The 19,182-nt window shown below is 37.5% G+C and overlaps 2 protein-coding genes and 1 long non-coding RNA gene across 10 annotated transcripts; 2 read left to right on the top strand and 1 right to left on the bottom strand.

Moving 5' to 3' along the window:
• Positions 1 to 724: 724 nt before the first annotated feature.
• On the bottom strand, positions 725 to 18,743 carry EMB2654 (Tetratricopeptide repeat (TPR)-like superfamily protein). Of its 8 annotated transcripts, XM_086569845.1 has the most exons (13): positions 18,335 to 18,742; positions 18,054 to 18,226; positions 17,647 to 17,752; positions 16,438 to 17,547; positions 16,240 to 16,345; positions 15,938 to 16,142; positions 15,579 to 15,711; positions 14,521 to 14,625; positions 14,150 to 14,270; positions 13,867 to 14,080; positions 13,558 to 13,690; positions 13,313 to 13,452; positions 725 to 1,026 (listed from the first exon to the last, which is right to left on the bottom strand). In XM_086569845.1, exons 1-10 carry the CDS (start codon positions 18,725 to 18,727, stop codon positions 13,962 to 13,964), a joined length of 2,571 nt encoding a protein of 856 aa, XP_086425971.1. In that variant the 5' UTR covers positions 18,728 to 18,742; the 3' UTR covers positions 725 to 1,026; positions 13,313 to 13,452; positions 13,558 to 13,690; positions 13,867 to 13,961. The 8 variants fall into 8 exon arrangements, with proteins under 8 accessions (XP_086425971.1, XP_086425972.1, XP_086425976.1 ...); XM_086569846.1 differs by lacking the exon at positions 725 to 1,026 and having other exon boundaries at positions 12,999 to 13,452; positions 13,558 to 13,669; positions 18,335 to 18,743; XM_086569850.1 differs by lacking the exon at positions 725 to 1,026 and having other exon boundaries at positions 12,999 to 13,452; positions 13,558 to 13,669; positions 13,867 to 14,054.
• On the top strand, positions 1,279 to 2,762 carry LOC147485156 (uncharacterized). Its single transcript, XR_015200725.1, has 2 exons — positions 1,279 to 1,977; positions 2,080 to 2,762. It is a non-coding gene; the product is annotated as an uncharacterized LOC147485156 (long non-coding RNA).
• LOC147485157 (phenylacetaldehyde reductase-like) lies at positions 3,425 to 12,575 on the top strand. Its single transcript, XM_086569855.1, has 6 exons — positions 3,425 to 4,039; positions 4,416 to 4,585; positions 4,707 to 4,898; positions 11,377 to 11,539; positions 11,924 to 12,116; positions 12,270 to 12,575. The coding sequence occupies exons 1-6, from the start codon at positions 3,913 to 3,915 to the stop codon at positions 12,412 to 12,414; spliced, it is 990 nt and encodes a 329-aa protein (XP_086425981.1). The 5' UTR covers positions 3,425 to 3,912; the 3' UTR covers positions 12,415 to 12,575.
• Positions 18,744 to 19,182: the final 439 nt, after the last annotated feature.

Genomic DNA, 19,182 nt, shown 5'->3' on the forward strand with positions numbered 1-19,182 from the left:
GAGAGAAACAAGCGAATTCGGCATCGCGATGTGCTCGAGATAGCGCCGACTTCGGCGCCGAGTTCAATAACATAGGGCGACCAGGCTCAAAGTGGTGCCATGTTCACTTCAGTCTTTAGCGACTTCGCCAAGTGATAGTCTATTTTTGGGCTTGCTACGGTATCCCGAATTTGGTTTTGGAGATAAAACCAAAATCAAGGTTTTGGAAAACCTAACCAATGTAACCAAACAAGTCGGAAGGATTGGAATCCGCACTAAAACAAAGAGAGATAACCTTGACCGCATGATCTAGTAAGGTGAGAGACTGTAAAGGAGAGATTGTAATCTTCCTTCCCACTTTATTAAGAACTGGCTCTTGTGGAAGTAGGCATAATTGGCCGAACCACGGTAAATCTTTGTGTTGTGGTTTGCTTTTACTGCTTTACATTATTATCTGTTGTTAATAGTTGTTTAGCGAGTTGGGCATGTTAGTATAGGTTGTAGTTGATATTTAGATTTTGTCCGGAGTTGAATTGTGTTCATACAAGTTATCTGTGTAGTGGGGGAACCGATTGGTATTGGTGTAATTCCCAACACACACAATCGTCCTACTTGACACAGAAGCTCATCCCATTTATCACGATAATATATGTGTCATCCAAGACTGTTTACCAGTTGTTCAATTCATCTCTTTCTAGCAAGCATGTGACAGGGAGGAAATAACGGATGGGCGAAAACATATGAGAATCTTTAAAGTTTAAACTCTAAACAATGTCTGCAAAAGTTAAAAGAAGAAGCAGAAGCCTAGAAACATGTTACATCATTTAAATTGACATTTTGACTTCCTATACACTAATACACCTCGTAAGTCCCTCATGCAAGAAATTAAAAAAAACTCCCTCATGTAAGCAATGTCCTCAATACGAGGAGAAAGGCTCACATGAACAAAGACCATTGCAACTGGTTACATTTTTACAAGCAAAACATATTAAAAAAATATTTCCACTTCCACCAGATAATACCATTGGATGACGATGTCAAGCAAACCTTGCAGCCGCATGAAAGGAGTTTCTTTGAGTTAAATATTGTTGCAAGTGCAGAACAGCAGGTTTCCTTTTGCAAGGACACTACTCAAAGATGAACATCGTTTTGCCCAGTTTGAGTAGTCCAACGATCATTGTTTTCAATCTGTTGACATCAACAAACATAACATGTTTAGAATATGATCTCTGTGAACATGGTTAGGTTGCTGAAATGATTAATTCGAAGTTCTACTAACGATAAGTGACTCACAAGAGTTTCTGAATGATGATGTGGTAACAACAGCCTGACTTCAGACAATAGGTTGCTGAAATGATTAATTGTAAGAACACTACATGTTTCACAGTAGGATCAGCTCTGATTTGTGTTCTTACAAATCTAAAAGTTTGATTGAGATCAGCTAATTTGTGTTCATACACTTAAAGCCAATGGCAATTGCACGGGCGAGGAGACCAGATTGATTGGTTTAAGCATCAGTATCCACCGCGCGTCAATTAGCTTATTATCACTCACTTTTTGAACAGTTTTGATATTACAAAGTCTAACACTCAACAACTCTCAAAGTTGCATGTGCTTGGATCCTATTTATTTAGTTACTCCTATGGCACTTATATTTTGTATTGGGCGGACCCCAAAAAAATATTATTACCTAAAAACTACACTAAGATAACATGTTGCCAACCTGTTTAGCTTTGTATTCCACAAATATTCTTTATAATATGAGATACTAAATTAGTATCCTCACCAAAAATAGCAAAGCTGTTTAAGCATATCTCAAATTGCAAAGCACCAATATCTGCATAATCCAACATTTCCACAAGTAAACGAATGAACTCGTCCTTACCAGTGGACAAATCAGGAACAAAAGAAAACATATTGCACAATATTTCTTTCAATCTTTTCTTCTCCCACTCGCAATAGGACATCAAGTCTGAAATCAGGATCTTATCTAGAGAGGTATATTTTTCTAGATTACATGACATTAGAAAACTTCTGTAAGAAGTAAAAGCACCTCGTAATCTCGTATTAACTCGATAATCTGTTTACTGTCAATTTTAGATGCAAGAGGAATAACATTGGCAGAGCCCTTTCCTCGGATAGTCATGAAAGAAACATACTTGTCAATGTGATGCTTCAACACCTGCGTCTCTGAGCTACTTATCCCACTAAAATTGTTTTCATCTTTTGGAGTACCCAAGCGATCAATCTTATGTGCTTCATAATCTTGTTATTGCACATCCTTTAGCTTTTGAGACATGGAAACCACCAAGATTAGGTTGGGTAAAACTAAACATTGATGCAAGTTTTAAGAGTAACATACACTATCCAATTGGCATTGGTTATGTAATTAGAGATTCTAATGGATGTTTCATTGCAGCAAGAACAAATAGAGGCAGGGGGAGAACAGCAGAAGAGGCAGAATGTAGAGGGGCTCTTAAAGGATTACAATGGTGTTGGAAGTTCAGCTCATCAGTGGAAGTAGAGCTGAATGCGAAAGAAGTCTGCAACTTTTTGCACAATAAACCAACAAGCATTTCCTGGTCCTCAAAGACTATACTTGAGGATGTATTAGAAGAGCTTGTTACTTTTGATAATGTAAATATTAAGTGGATCAATAGATCTGCCAACTGTGTAGCCCATAAGTTAGCATCAGCTGGACATTTTTTACTTCCTAGTTCTGAATGGTTGTCACGGCCACCAAGTTGGTTGATGCACTATCTCAAGGATGATACTCTGTCTGTAACCTCTGAAGTATCAGTTTCTTAAATTTATATATATATATATATATATCTGTTGCTTACCAAAAAAAAAAAAGCAAGTCTCGATACATAAAATAGGATGCGGGGGCCTACTAGATAACCATTATTTGACCAGAATAGAACCAGTTCTTGTATCGTACTTGACCATCAACTTTTAACGGTCAAATCGAGAGAAGTTTGTGGACTTAAAAAAGGGGAGAGAGAAAAGTTTGTGATATGTGTGGAGTAATAATATAAGTACTAAATAAGAAAATGCACTAACAAGTAAGAACGTGGAAAGCCTTTTTTTTGACAAAGTCAAATTGACTTCGGTTGTAACCAACTAACCACCATCCCTTCTATTTTCCCTCCATAACTACCTCTCCAGCAAGTACTTAAGAACCCGTAAGATGATTGTCATTATTGTTACATGAATTTTGAATATAGTTTATTTTGTCATGATTGTCTTTGATGTAATTTTGATAGCCCAGGTCACCACTAGTTTGTGCTGCCCTGTTTGTTGTATTGGTGGCCGGCATGTTGATTCAAGATAAACTTTAATTGGAGAACCAGTGTTACTTTGATCACAAATGCAATTCGGCCAAGAACTCAACTAAGAATATAAATAAAGAGCTAGAAGATAAAAATACTAACTAAAAAAGCCCAACTCATAATTTACAATGGAAAGCAAAGATTCAAGTTTAATAACTCAAAATCTTACAAAATCCAATAACCCAACCCTATCAAATTTCAACAAATATCCAAAAAGTCCAGAATCAGTCACAAATATCAATAAATCATCTTTGGAGCGTGTCTTCTCAATTCAATTTTACAAGATCGGGAAAAATCGGTTATATACGGATGGAGATGGAGGGAAAATAGAAGGGGGCTGATTGCGATTTGGAAAAGCTATTGAGCAAAGAGTCACAATTTGACTTTGTCAAAAAACAGGCTTGCCACGTTATTTGGTAGAATTTGCTGGTGCATGTTCTAGTTCTTGTGTGTGGGTCCTAACTCCTAAGGAGGCGCCTAGTTTACTGGGATTTCAAAGTAATGGTGAGACAAGAACGAATCATTTATATAAAATAAGGAATCAAGAAACAAATACACCTACCATTAAAGAAGAGGCAGATTGAAGAGAGAGAGAGAGAAAATGAGTAGTAGTTCAGGAGCAGGGAAGACGGTGTGTGTTACAGGTGCTTCAGGGTACATAGCTTCATGGCTTGTTAAGCTTCTGCTTGAACGCGGTTACACTGTTAAAGCTTCTGTTCGTGACCCAAGTCAGTTCTCTTCTCTTCTCATATTTGTTTTGGAGTAGTCCTTAGCTGAATCTGACTAAAGAGACAATTGCCAGAAGAAGTAGTAGAAAAACATAAGCAATCTCATTTTATTTGTTTATTTGTTTTAGCTAATTAGTACTCTATCACCCCTTGGGAAAAAAGCAGATTAATAGTGAATTATGTTATTTTTCTTGTTGTAAATATTCAAGTGCAACATATAGCAGTCTAATTGCTTTTTGTCTGAAAAAAGCAGTAAGATGAGTTCATGTTCTATATTTCAAGATGGTATGACCAATGTCTCGCCAATCAGATGATTACTATGATACCATCTCTTCCAGTTGTTTAACAAAATAGTTAAGTTGATAAAATGTTGCAGATGATCCTAGAAAGACTGAGCACTTACGTCGACTTCCTGGAGCAAACGACAGACTTCATTTGTTCAAAGCAAATTTAGCCGACGAAGGATGTTTTGACTCCATAATTAATGGTTGTGAAGGTGTTTTCCATACAGCCTCACCCTGTTTTGTTAAAGCAGCAGATCCACAGGTTTGGTCTATGTATATCTTATGCTGACATTACCATAAATCTATTGAATTTATCCCCAAGTTCCCCCTGCACAAATTTTTATTCTGATCGTGTGTTAGCTTCGATTGTTTACATTTTTCAGACTGAAATAATTGACCCCGCCGTGAAGGGAACACTCAACGTACTTGGGTCGTGTGCAAAAACGCCTTCTGTGAAAAGGGTGGTTGTGACATCCTCTATGGCTTCAGTTCTACACAACGGAAAACCTCGAACTCCTAAAGTTGTAGTTGACGAGACATGGTTTAGTGATTCAGATTTCTGTAGAGAGTCAAAGGTGCTTCTTTTATATTATCTGAGCTTCTTGAAATGACAAGTACGAAACTTTACTAGTTTTGTCCCTTTTATGATGCTAGTTTGAGCATGTGATATCTTCATCATCTGTTTGAGGAACTTACAACTTGATTTTCTGTTCAATTGTTTTATACGTTAGAATTTGTCATATGCTTGATCAGGGAGTAGGAAACTGTGCATATTCAGGTCCACAACATTTCAGTAGCATCTGCAGACCCATTGTCACGAACACATGTTGAACTTGTTTTCATCTTCAGTGATTACTTCTTTTATTCTACGGCGATGGCGTTTCTCCTAGACTATTTTCCAAAATGGTTAAATTAGAAGTGTTTTGTTTCGACCCCCACCTACATGGCAAACGTCTATTGGTAGGAGTCTCCACTTTATTCGTTTAATGGGCCGGGACTAAAGCCCAATTCGCAATATCATGGATTAATGTATATGCCCATTAACTTATGTGTCTAAGGCTGAACCTTAGCCATATGGCTTGCCACGAATGTACGTTGATTTATGTCCAGATTTGTTTCTTATCAAAGAGATAATTATCAGTTGAGATTTATATTCTATCACAATAATTCAAGCTAAAAGAATACTTGAGCTACAAGGATTCTCTACTCTACCTATATAAATACAAAACTATTTTTCATAAAGAACTACGTTCTTGAGACTTGATCCCACTGATAATTTGGGTACGTAGGCAATCACAAGGTACAGTCTCATCATTCCTCCGATCACCATCATTTTTATAATTATTTTTCTACGTTCTTCGTCTTTTCATCAACACTTGGTGTTTTGATCATATTTGGTCGAAACATAATTGGCGCCGTCTGCAGTTCTTATGCAAAACCGACGATCACATTCTACAAAAGTTATGATGAATACTCGACGAGCCTAAGTTCTCGATGCACTTACTGACGATCATTGCGAATGTGCGGTTCCAGGTCAACCTGGCGGTATCGAACTACTCCCTCCTATTCCTTTTCAACATCTGATTGCATACGACCCGGCTATCGTTCCATCGATCATAAAATTATTCAAAGACGGTTATTGCCTCGGCGATTTTTCGTCATCCATTGCGGATAATGTCCATCATATGTCTCGAGGCATTCTTGTATTGAAAATATATTTAACCGCCTTATTTCATAATGTCGGGGACGCCTTAAGTTTATTTCAAAGAAGGAATAGTCGAAGTTTATACTTGTCGAATATCCATCGCTTAAGTTTTTACAACGTCTACGGATCGAGTCGCGAGAATGGAAAAGTTACCTTAAGCGTTTACAACATTGTCTCGACACTCATACAATTAAAAATGACAAACTTTGGTTTCGCTTTAATGATCGATTTTTCTTATTGATGATATTCCTATGTCGAAATCATTACTCGATAAGGAAAACATCGATCTCTAATTGTCATTACCTCCCGGGGGCGATGACTTGAAATATTTATCGGATATATCAGCTAATTGCTAGATTTACACCGATAGTTCGCATAATAAGTCCGCCTCCGGTCTTGTTTGTGTCATCTTGAATTTGAATGAAGACATAATTGAGAGGTCTCTACATTGGGATTTTTGACGTGTCAAATAATATGGCCGAAGTCCGAAACTGTCATTTGTGGTATACACACAACTCTTCAGCTGGTGGCGACTAAGTTACGATTAATTATTCTAAGTTAGTCGTTAGCCAATTTGAATGATAATATGCGGCTTGCAATGATATAATGAACCGTTTATTTAGACTTCGTTCAATGAATTGCATGAAATTTTACATCTATCATTCATATGACAAGATCCGGCGTTATGATGTAAGGCATCGATTCTATCGCGATACTTATTCGTGGAAAATCAAGTCCATCCTTTGTTATGACAACCCTCAGATTAACCACTTATCGTAAGATGATTCCAACGAAGCTTGAGCGATAATGTCTCGGTATCTACCGGCGGCGATCATCATGTACCGATGATGCTCGGAATTTCGATGACTAAAAACTCTATCACAAACATCATAAGTCTCAATCATATCCTTGTTTTTGGGTAAGCGAACAATTTACTAGGCCTCGAAGAAATTCATTCAGGACTATGTGAACACCACTCCCGGGGGCGAAGTCTCACTCATATAGCAATGACCCAATGGTATTGGTGGCCATACATGCCAAAGGATGTTAAGCGTTTGTCCGAGAAGTGTGTGCCTTGTCAAACACATGATATATGATATGGGTCAACTTCCCGCGACGAAGCGTCATCCAATCCATAAACCTTGGTTATTTGCGAAATGGGGCCTTGACATTGTTGATTATTTCCGACAGCCCCTGACAGTGTTCGTTTCTGGCTCGTCGCAACAAATTATTTTACTAAATGAGCGGAAAAAATTAACAAGTTGAACGAAAAACCTAAGTTCTAATGTTATAATTTTGTTTCCATCACAACATTACTATCGCTACGACAAAATCTGACGAAATTACTACGTTTAATTTCGTTAGTCTAAGTTGAACGCTTTTACGCTCGCTTAGTCGTTACTATCGCTATGATGAAATCTGACGAAATTACCATGTTTAATTTCGTCAGTCTAAGTTGAACGCTTTTACGCTCGCTTAGTTGTTACTATCGCTACGATAAAATCTGACGAAATTACCACGTTTAATTTCGTCAGTCTAAGTTAAACGCTTTTACGCTCGCTTAGTCCTTACTATCGCTACGACAAAATCTGACGAAATTACCACGTTTAATTTCGTCAGTCTAAGTTGAACGTTTTTACGCTCACTTAGTCGTTACTATCACTAAAATATGAAAATATGACGAAATTACCATTTTAATTTCAATTTTAAATTACCACGCGTTTAATTTAAGATGAACATTTATTCGCGTTTCGCTTAGTCGTTACTATCACTACGACAAAATCGACGAAATTACCGCGTTTAATTTCGATCGGTCTAAGATGAAACTTATTTATTTGCATTTCGCTTAGTATTACTATTTATTACGACAAAATCTGACGAAATTACCACGTTTAATTTCGTCAGTCTAAGTTGAACGCTTTTACACTCGCTTAGTCTAATTTTGCCGAGTTAAGTTAGCATTGGGGGCGTTTTTCTCTACATGGGGGCATCTCGTTTTATTTCATTTCAACTATATAAATCAACAACATTGTCAGTTTTCCACAGGTATGTTATCTGTCACAACAACAACATTCAATAGCAAACGCATACTTTATTTTTATTTATTTTTCATCAAAAGAAGTTTTAGCTCTATAGTATTACATTCACACAATTACCTAATCAATTGTCTCTGTCAATTATCTTACGGTCGCTCGATTAAATCTTCGTTTTCTTCTTCGAAATCTGCATTCGCTTCGCTTAGCACTTTCGGTTAACTATTTTCCGCATTCATTATTTTTTTCTAAGGCATTGCGCCGCTCTTTCTCAACAAAACTTTTCGTCAACTTCATTATTTTTTCTAAGGCATTGGACCGATATTTCTGAGAGATACTTTTCGTCGATTTTTCTGAGCAAAAATTTTCTCTGACTTCTTTATTTATTCTACGGCATTGCGGCGCGATCACCTTGAGCAAAACCATTCTTCAGCTTCTTTATTTTTTCTAAGACATTGAGATCTTTCCACTCGAAATTTTTCGTCAATATCTTTTGCTCGTAATTCCTCCGTTTCAACCTGCGACAAACATTCAAATCTTTTCGTCAGTTTTTCAGACTTAACCAAAATTTTACGATAAATAATAAAAAAATACTAATATATCTATTTCCGACACCGTTTTGTCATATTCTCCGCACTTTTCTTCGTCTTTTTCGACAGGCCAAATTTAAGTTTTATCGAAACTCAATAATTTAAGCTTAATATCCTAGTCGATCCAATTTGAAGTTGCTCGATCCTGAGCTAGATTATGCCATGGCCTCGTGTATTCGTTATATTTGTCACCTTCTTTCAACCTCACCAAGTCTACGATCGCCAATGCATCTTCTTCTTCTCGATTATATTTCGCCCGTATAGTACGGTAGTTCTACCTGCAAAAAAAGAAAAGAAAAATCGGGTCAGATTGCTCGAAAACCGGGTTCACTGAGTCCACAAGGACGAACCAGGCCAAATCAATGGGACAGGTACGGTGCCCTTCCTTAGAAGGCGTTGCACCGTATCATGTTTGATTAATATTGGTTTGAATTCTAGCGCCTCCATCTTTCACTGTTTCACAACCACAAAGTCGTGGTTTTGCGGATAAAGAGTTTCCTCTTCCAAAAACTTACTGTTCCGATGAGATGACGGTGGAAGAGTAAGCTAGGTCGCTGTTAAGCCCTTCTGCCATAGGAAGTAGGCACCAGTACCAGTTCCGGTAGTGGTTACGGTAAAACAGCTTTTGACAAGATACAAACGACTCCTGGCTTTATTCTTTTTTGTATAAGTTGGCTTAGGGAGGTAAAGAGACACATACCAAACCCATGGCTTATCAGTTTGGCAACATTAGCAAAAGGAGACACAAGGTTAAGGGAAAGGTAAAACACCATAACAACGGTCATAACTCACCCAAAGTTTAATCGGTTTTCTTGGTTTTCGGCAATTGTTTTCCTTCTGTGAGTAATCAGCCTCTGTGGCCACCAATGGTACTTACTCTAACAAGACAATCCCGAGGAGGCGCGGCGGCGAAGGGTTCTTTGTAAAAGATCGATCGCCGTTAAATCTTCTTTTCACCGCTGCCGCAAACTTGAAACCTTCTCAAGACTTCGTCACCCGGACCTTGACCTTTCTTTCTTTGGGTTTCGATCTCAAACGGACAAGCTTCGTTATTTTCTCAGGTCTAGTCTGGTCCACGAGTTATATAGTATTTTGTAGATAAAGTTTTACTGGGTGGGTTCTTATCTCAAACGGTTTCTTATCTTGTTTAGGGTGGCGTACAGTTTTAGTCGCCTCAAGTTTTTACTTTCGACTCCACTTCGTTTTTCATTTCATTTTTTTTTCCTATTTCTTACGAGACTGCCCCTACGTTTGATTTTAACGGTCTAAACCTGGTATCGCTATTCCAGTGGCATGTGTCGTCAAAATCAATTTTCGTATTGTTACCTAATGCGTTCGGTATAGTTTTCAACAATCAATTTCGTTCGAAAAATTTTACTGTGCATTTTTCAACCATTTTTAACTACAATACGTCCCGTATACGTTAGTTTGACATTATTTGGTTTCCGATAATTCACGATATTTTTTTTCGACAGTTAATTTTTCAATTATTTCTTTTCGCACGACACTTCGTTATACATTCCGCTCATTTTTCTTTCTTCTTTGTCATATGAACTTTGTTCCCATGCCAAAGAGGGGACGATGTTTCGACCCCACCTACGTGGCAAACATCTATTGGTAAGAGTCTCACTTTTATTAATCGACCGACAGTGGCTAAAGCCCAATTCGCAATATCATGGATCAATGTACAGGCCCCGGGATACAGGGCCATTAACTCATGTGGCTAAGGACCTTAGCCACATGGCTTGCCACGAATGTACGTTGATTTATATCCAGATCCGTTTCTTATCAAAGAGATAATTATCAGTTGAGATTTATATTCTATCACAATTACTCAAGCTACAAGAATACTTGAGCTACAAAGATTATCTACTCTACCTATATAAATACCAAACTATTTTTCATAAAGAACTACGTTATTGAGACTTGATCCCACTGATAATTTGGGTACGTAGGCAACCACAAGGTACAGTCTCATCATTCCCCCGATCACCATCATTTTTATAATTACTTTTCTACGTTCTTCATATTTTCATTAACACTTTGTGTTTTGATCATATTTGGTCGAAACATGCTTGTTGTGTCTTACTGAAACCGAATGATTGCGTCATACGAAACATGTTGTTGCATTGTCTATCTTATTATCTCTATTCACTTTGTAAGAGATAACTTACGTAGCCAACATATTTACATCCAAGTCCACCCTAAACTTTCATTGTGAGAGGTGCTCCCTTTGGTTTCCGCCAAGTAAATTCCTAGAGGTTTCCTGTTAGTTTCATTCACATAACAGGCCACTCCCAAATGGACATAAATCAGGGATGGTAAAGAGCAAGGACTCAAGCATGAGAGATTAAAGAATGAGCACTGATACACAACGTTAACTCAACGATATTCTGCTTACCGCGCCAATTAATATTGCCAAGAGTTTAGAGCATGTTTGTTTGTGAACGTCGCTGTAATGTAGTTTTCTGGACAACATTCTTGTCACCACTGATATTCTCCTGTTCTCCATTGTCAAGTAATTGCTCAGACAATGGTTTAGAAATTGTTTGTTGTTTAGTCTCTGACTCTTTGCATTCACGCTCAAATGAACCATAGTAAGTTTTGTCGTGGTGCTTCAATTCATGCGTGGTTTTATCTGTGGTCATGTGTTTAGTGTACTAACTAAAGTACTGGGGGCATAAATAACATATGATGTCTAATATCTACTATGTTAATCGAGCAGAATTGGTATGCACTTTCGAAGACTTTAGCTGAAGAGTCTGCTTGGAAATTTGCAACAGAGCATGGAATTGACTTGGTTACCATACATCCATCAGCCGTGATTGGTCCTCTTTTACAGCCAACGCTTAATTCAAGCACTGAGATCATTCTGAACTTGGTAAATGGTATGGTTTTCTTTATGGTTGTGGACAATCTCTTTATAGTATGTGTTTGGTGATGTGGACTGTGGAGTAGAATACTGACTTGTTCTTTTTATTTCAATCGTTCATTCATCATGGTTTTAAGGGTCCTACTCTGAAGAATTTTAGACTCAGATAGGAGCACACTGCACATGTTCAGTAGAGTTTCAATCGTAATATATGACAATTACTTCTATAACATGAGCAATTACAAAACTTTTTAGTAGAACGTTTTGTGCTATGCAACATGATAAGCTTTCTATCACAATTTTGCTCATGCGTAAAAGGATGACCTGATAAAGTTGCATATTTTGAAGTTATCTATGTTTCTCCTGGTGGTCTAAGGGTGTATAAGGTTAATCAATGCAGGGATACAGCCAGATATATATGGCATCTTAAGTTCTGGATGGGTTGATGTTAAAGATGTTGCCAATGCACATATTCTTGCATTCGAGGTTCCTTCAGCGCAAGGAAGGTATTGCATAGTTGGAAAAGTTGCTCACTGTTCAGAAATTGTGAAGATTTTACGAGAGCTCTACCCTCAGATTCAACATCCTGAGAAGTATGTTTCTACCTCTTGAAGAAAGTGGATTATCATGTCTTAGTAATCTATAATCAGTTAGGTCCATAGGTATCATCAGTACATCTACATTTTGGGAAACAGAAACTGATATTGAACCAAATATTTTTGTTTCATGGCTATATTTTTTCACAGGGATGCTGATGACAAGCCTTTTGTTCCAGACTATGATGTCTCGAAAGATAAGGCAAAGAGCTTGGGCACTGACTTCATTCCTTTGGAAGTCAGCCTCAAGGAAACTGTTGAAAGCTTTAAGGAGAAGAAGTTAGTCAGCTTTTGAGTACTCCATATATGTGGCAGTGCTAGCGCTTGATGATATTAGACGATTTTCAACTTTATATAACCTTTGCTCTTTATACTTTGTATCTGGTACTCGGATATATAGGTTTGAAATTTCATCTTGTGGTTATTTGTTTCTATAATGAAGTACATGTTGGCAAACTCAATGATCTTAACATCGTTCTCAACAGTGGAGCTTTAATTTTGAGATGAGATCAGTACTCAGAAGAGAAATTAGGCAGGAAACAGTTATGGGCCACATAAATAAACGGCATGGGCCGAAATACTTGCGATTAGTAGAGATGTGCCGGAGGTATATACACATACATTATGTGTAGCAATTGGGAAATGAAAGATAACGATATCTAGGGAAGATTTGGATGGTAAATGAGGCATGACCGCATGAGGCGCGACCTTGGTCGTTTGCGCCGTACCAATGGATGCACTATATGAATCTGTTTTGGATGCCCATAGTTCACACAATCACACAATTTATCACGATAATATATGTGTCATCCAAGACTGTTTATCAGTTGTTCAATTCATCTCTTTCTAGCAAGTATATGGCAGGGAGGAAATAACGGATGGGCGAAAACAGATGAGAATCTTTAAAGTTCAAACAATGTCTGCAAAAGTTAAAAGAAGCAGAAGCAGAAACCTAGAAGCATGTACACCATTTAAATTGACATTTCGACTTCCTATACACTATACACTTCGTAACTCCCTCATGTAAGACATTAAAAAAAAACTCCCCCATGTAAGCAATGTCCTCAATACGAGGAGAAAGGCTCACATGAACAAAGACCATTGCAACTGGTTACATTTTTACAAGCAAAACATATTTAAAAATATTTCCTCTTCCACCAGATAATACCATTGGATGACGATGTCAAGCAAACCTTCAGCCGCATGAAAGGAGTTTCTTTGAGTTAAATATTGTTGCAAGTGCAGAACAGCAGGTTTCCTTTTGCAAGAACACTACTCAAAGATGACCATCGTTTTGCCCAGTCTGAGTAGTCCAACGATCATTGTTTTCAATCTGTTGACATCAACAAACATAACATGTTTAGAATATGATCTCTGCGAACATGGTTAGATTGCTGAAATGATTAATTCGAAGTTCTACTAACGATAAGTGACTCACAAGAGTTTCTGAATGATGATGTGGTAACAACAGCCTGACTTCAGACAAGACCATTAGTCAGAAGGACGGGGCAGGAAGTAACACTGCGTCGTTTCATCCAAGGATCACATTTCTGCAAAATCCTCTTTTATCACTAAGGAAAACATACGATATCCAGATCAGCTTTGACAAAACAATATAAATCCAAAGATCTCAACTAAATGTTCTAACATTTATGTGATGTAGATTTAAAAATTAGAGAACATTCAGCAATTATAAGCACGAAAGAGAAGTTTCTGCTTTTGAATTTAGAACAGTGATGGTGACAACCTTTCGATTCTGAATTTGTAAAGAACCATTCCCTGAAGCTGAAGATCTTCCATCAAACAGTCACGATTGGAAACGGTGGCCTCACACTGATATTTTCAAACTCTTAGTTCCTCACTCAGCGAGAACTTCGGAAGAGCATCGTGGTGAAGGTGTTGAAATGTGATCACCAACTTTTCTTTTGACGGATTCTGTAAAATGTCCTGAAGCAAATGAGCTATCCTGAACATGATTAATAAGAAGCATGCACCACCATGGAAAAATGCCTATCTTGGAGGTTTCATACCTATTCTTTCATGGATAGAAGCAACAGAAGCTGTGTCACCACATTTCCAAGCAATAGCAGAAATATTTTGATACATTTCGAGTGTAGGTTGGAGTCCTGCTTCTTCCATCCAGTGCAGTACCTGCAGTCAAGTTTCACATATTTTAAAAAACAACAATCGAGGCCTATCATGATGCATTAACCCATTTTTCATCAAAATCTTTGATACCAAGTTGACTCACACTACTCAAAATGAGGCCTTGGGAAAAAGTAGCCCTTACACTGTTAAATTTGTGTAGCCGAGTGTGCCATACATAAAATTTGTCTCTGTAAGTGTTCTATTATGATACTACCACTGCACATTTTAATGTACGGAGGTAAGAAAGAGATACCTCAATGTACTTCCTCCATTTTCTGGCAGCCAAAAGATTCTTCAACAATATTGAGTATGTCCCGAAGTTGATTTCTGCTCTTGATGCTACCATCTTGAAAAACAGCTGCATACACAATAAGGGAAAAAGAAATCAATTATCAGAAGCTGCATGCTATAGTTAACAATCACAATGCGAGGAAGAGAGAAAGAGCAAGCTTCAAGTGAGCAAGAAACCAAAGATATGAATTTGTTTTCATGGTTTATATATACAATATAAACTCACGTGATACATACACATACAATAGAGTATAAATAATCAAGCACACTCTGAGCTGCATCTATCACGTGCTTTTTATCTAACCTTATTGAATCATCTACTCAAAGCAAGACTTTAAATAATTACTTTGGATTGTTTGTAACGTTTATAATAAAACTGGAAAACACCTATCAACACCCACAAATCTCCACCCACCACCCCTCTCTCCTCTAGTTGCACTTCTAAACTTCATTAATATAGCTCTTTTCGAAAAGAAACTATCCAGCACATATACAGAGAAACTAATCGACTTGCGGATGCACTAGCAGCTTCTATCCCATTTGTTAGATACATAGAGATAATTCCTAGTTCCTTTTCAGAGGATACGAAAAAATTTATCTATGAGGATGTAATAGGAAAAAAGTACTTGAGAATGTAACCAAACTTCTATTATTAATGAAAAGGGGTAGAGGACCTCTATAACAACCTCGCTTGCCAATCAAAAAAAGATAGCTCTTTTCTTAAACCCCAAAAAACTCCTCTTGACCCATGTAAAAGCATCACTCATATTTTTTTTTCTTAACCATGTCATAGTCAACATATATTGAATGGGCAATACTAAACAGTAATAAACGGAAGTGTTTGATTACGTTCTTAGAACCATGAATACGAAATCCTATCTATCTAGATAGGGTAGCATCACTAACGGTGTAACTTCATATATCGTCTTGGAATGATAAGCGGAATAGAAGCCTACTTTAGAATGCAAAACACAACCATTTCTATGTTCAAACAACAAGTGTAATGAAATTCAAATATACCTTCATCATCGTCTCTATCTTTCCACTTTTCCCAAGGAAAAGAAGAAGTTGATTAAGAAGTCCAATAGAAACTACTGAGAATGACGGCTCAATCATTTTAATTACATTAATTGTCGTCCTCCAATTTCTCAACCTTCAACAAAATGTAATAGCCATGGTTAAAGAGCTAGAACTAAATTTTCAGACATTCAGAAATACTATTAAAAGATAGAAATGAATGCTAATCAATTCACAACAAACAGAAGATAAACCACACAAGAACTAAGATACAATCTTTTCTTTTTTATTTTTTCTCCTGTAGCTCAATGCTTGTACGCGTCGGCTTTTTCTATTACAAGAAAACATAAAACAAAACTTACATGCTGCAGGCTGAGACGATTTCGAAGAAAGTACCATCATTGAAAGAAATAGCTTTCTCCCTCATGAACTCTGCCAGGAGGAGAACTCTAGTTGGTTGGCCTCCTCCATTTAAAGCTTTCATGAGAGATGAGCATGCAATAGAATCAGGTTGAATGTCATTCATCTCCATATCCTTGAACAACGCATAAGCTTTTTCCCAGCTCCCTATACGTAAATAGGAAGAATGAAAAGAGAACCTCAACTAAGTGGCTGAGCATATTTCAGTTAACCATAACTAATAAGCTCCAAGTACTATATTTACCTGCTGCATCATACGCTTGCATCATGGCAGTGTATGTTATAATATCAGGATAGCAACCATTTGTCTTCATCATAGTGAACAAAGATTCTGCTCCATCGAGCTGACCCTAAAAATTTGATAACTTTCATAAAGATTACAAACACCTTGAAATTCATTGTGTTAGCATCAATACAAGTAAGACGATAAGAGTGCACTTACCACTTTGCTGTAAGCGCAGATCGCTGATGAGTACACCTCCTTAGTTAAGGGAATTTTAAGATCCATCATCTCATCAAAAAACTTAACTGAATCCCCATACTTTGCTATCTTACAAGAACCACTTATAAGCACATTGAAAGTAACAGAATCAGGTCTCAATCCTTTTTCCTTCATAAATCTATACATATTTAAAGCTTTTTCATACTCCCCCAGACTCATGTAGCTTCCAATAGCCGAGTTGCAAGCAATGGTGTTCAATTGGATGCCTCGAGATTCAGCAGCTGAAAGTACAGAATCGATGTTCACCTGTTGACCACAGCGGCTACAGGCAGACAATAGGGTGCATATAGTCACAATGTTAGGCTGGATTCCATCACCTTCCATTTCACGCAACACCCCTACAGCTTCTGCTAATAATCCTTCAGATCCATATGCATCAATCAGAGCATTGTAACTCACTAAATTTGGCTTCCATGAGTTTCTTTTGATCTTGTCAAATATTTCTCTGGCCTTTTCAGGTTGTTGTGATCTACCATAAGCATTAAGCAATGAAGTATATGATACAACATCAGGGCGGATGCCAGTCTTTTTAAGTTCATTAAAAACCGATAAAGCCTCCTTATGCTTTCCAAATGAAGCGTAGGCACCAATAAGTGCATTATACGAAACAATATTAGGTTTTAATCCTTCTGCAAGCATCATGTCAAACACAGCTTTGCAATTTTCAATTTGTCCACTGACAGAATAAGCACGAATAATAGTAGTAAAAGTCACAATATCAGGATTGCTCTCTGCTCTTTTCTCCCTCATTGAGTTGAATATGTCCACAGCTTTCCCATATTCTCCCACCTTTACTAGGCAATATATGACTATGTTAAGGGTGATTGTATCAGGACGGATATTTGTTCCTTTCATCAATTCAAAATAAGACAAAGCTTTTGAATACTGGCCACCAGTTTTGTAAGCAGATAAGACAATGTTATGAGTCACCAAATCAGGCCCAACTCCATTTTCTGTCATTTTCTTGCACACCTTCAAAGCTTCTCTCCAATTCCCACTAGATCCACAAGCATTAATAAGATTGTTGTATGTTACCCGACTTGGAGGAATCTGCATCCACACACACACACACACAAAAAGAAAACATCAGGTGGCTATATTGCAAAAACATTTCCATCAAAACTGAGGACGAAGAATACGAATACACACAGCTGCTCGAAGCATGTCCTCCATAATATTCATTGCCCAGCGCCATTGACCAGCTCGACCATGTACGTTGATAAGAGCATTATAAGTCTCAGCATTCGGTTTGCATCTGCCAGCAAACCAAACAAATTACACAACCAAAGAAGAAAGCTTGTAACCTATAGACCTCATTCAAACTTAAGAAGATATGCATCAACTAAGAATGCTTAAATATTTAGTTCAAACCTATGTCAAGAGAAGACATTATGCATCTCAAGTTCCACTATCGTTAGAAATTTTTTAAGAACGTAAGCTGCAAGTGAACATCTTTCAGATTTAAACTTTATCGTTTCTCGCCAAAAACAGAAATAACCAACTTTAAGTTTAAGATGCAAAAGTCAAGGAAACAAAAATTGTAATAAGAACTATACCTCCACTCTTGCATCTCAAAAAACAGTCCGCGTGCCTGATCAGTTCGGTTGTGTCTGGCATGTAACCTAATCATCATGTTATAGATATCAACTCGAGCACAATAATTCTTTTGATTTTTCATCCAGTTAAAAACTTCAGCACTATGTTCTAGGCTACCGGCATTCGTAATCTCCTACACAAACATCATTAACACTCAACTACCACCTATTTTATAATAATTAAAAATAAATAAATAAATGAAATTGTATAAAACAAAATCAACTATTTTTTAGTTACTGACCCGAATGAGGACTGGGAAATTCTTCCGTGCAAACCGCCCGCCCCAACGATTAAGAACACCTTCAATATCATTCCAGTGTTTAATCTTAAGAATCTTATTAACCACCTCAGAAATAGTCCAATCAACTTGATACTTATCTCCTTCGATACGTAACCGAAAGCGTTTAGGTAAATCATCTTTTCTCAAGCCTTTAATTTGAGTAGTGACATTGTGTTTCCCTTTATCGTAGTCTACAAACCCTGCTTTGTTTTCCTTCCAAACTTCCTCAGTGTTGACCTTTTTCTTACAGAGAATATGGAGGTTTCGAGGAATGGGTTTTTTTGGGTTTTGAGGTGGTGGAATTTGGGTGAAGAAGAAGAAGAAGTGAGTGGAGGAGTTGAGTGGTGTCATCATAGATAATGAGCGGGAACCAACCAGTGACTTCTGTTAACAGAATAACGACCAAAATATCGATAAATATCGCGGCACTAGGAATGTGAAAGATGTCCAAATTATCTGAAATTTTGGTTTTTCATTTGTAAGTGACTCTTAGAATGGTTTTTACTTATTAACTGCAAGCAGTGAGGGCGTGAGCTGAGGTGGAGAAGAGAAAAGGAGAGATGGGTTTATGGCGGGGAGAGTGTGATATCCTACGCGAGGCCCGAGGAGGGGGTATGATGGAAAGGCACCTAGCCCGAGTATGGGTTACGATTATGTCATGGTGTGATCCCACTTCGCTTAAGCAGTTGTCTAAAGATTCCTGGTATGAATAATTGATCCACCAAATCCTAATATCAAGGCCTTTTCCGGATCGTTTGGCTGGTTGGTTAAGAAGGAGGGAGATTGAGGACAAACAGAAACCAAGCAAA

This window comes from Coptis chinensis, chromosome 7 (genome assembly GCF_015680905.1).
Source record: "Coptis chinensis isolate HL-2020 chromosome 7, ASM1568090v1, whole genome shotgun sequence".
Taxonomy (NCBI): Eukaryota; Viridiplantae; Streptophyta; class Magnoliopsida; order Ranunculales; family Ranunculaceae; genus Coptis; species Coptis chinensis.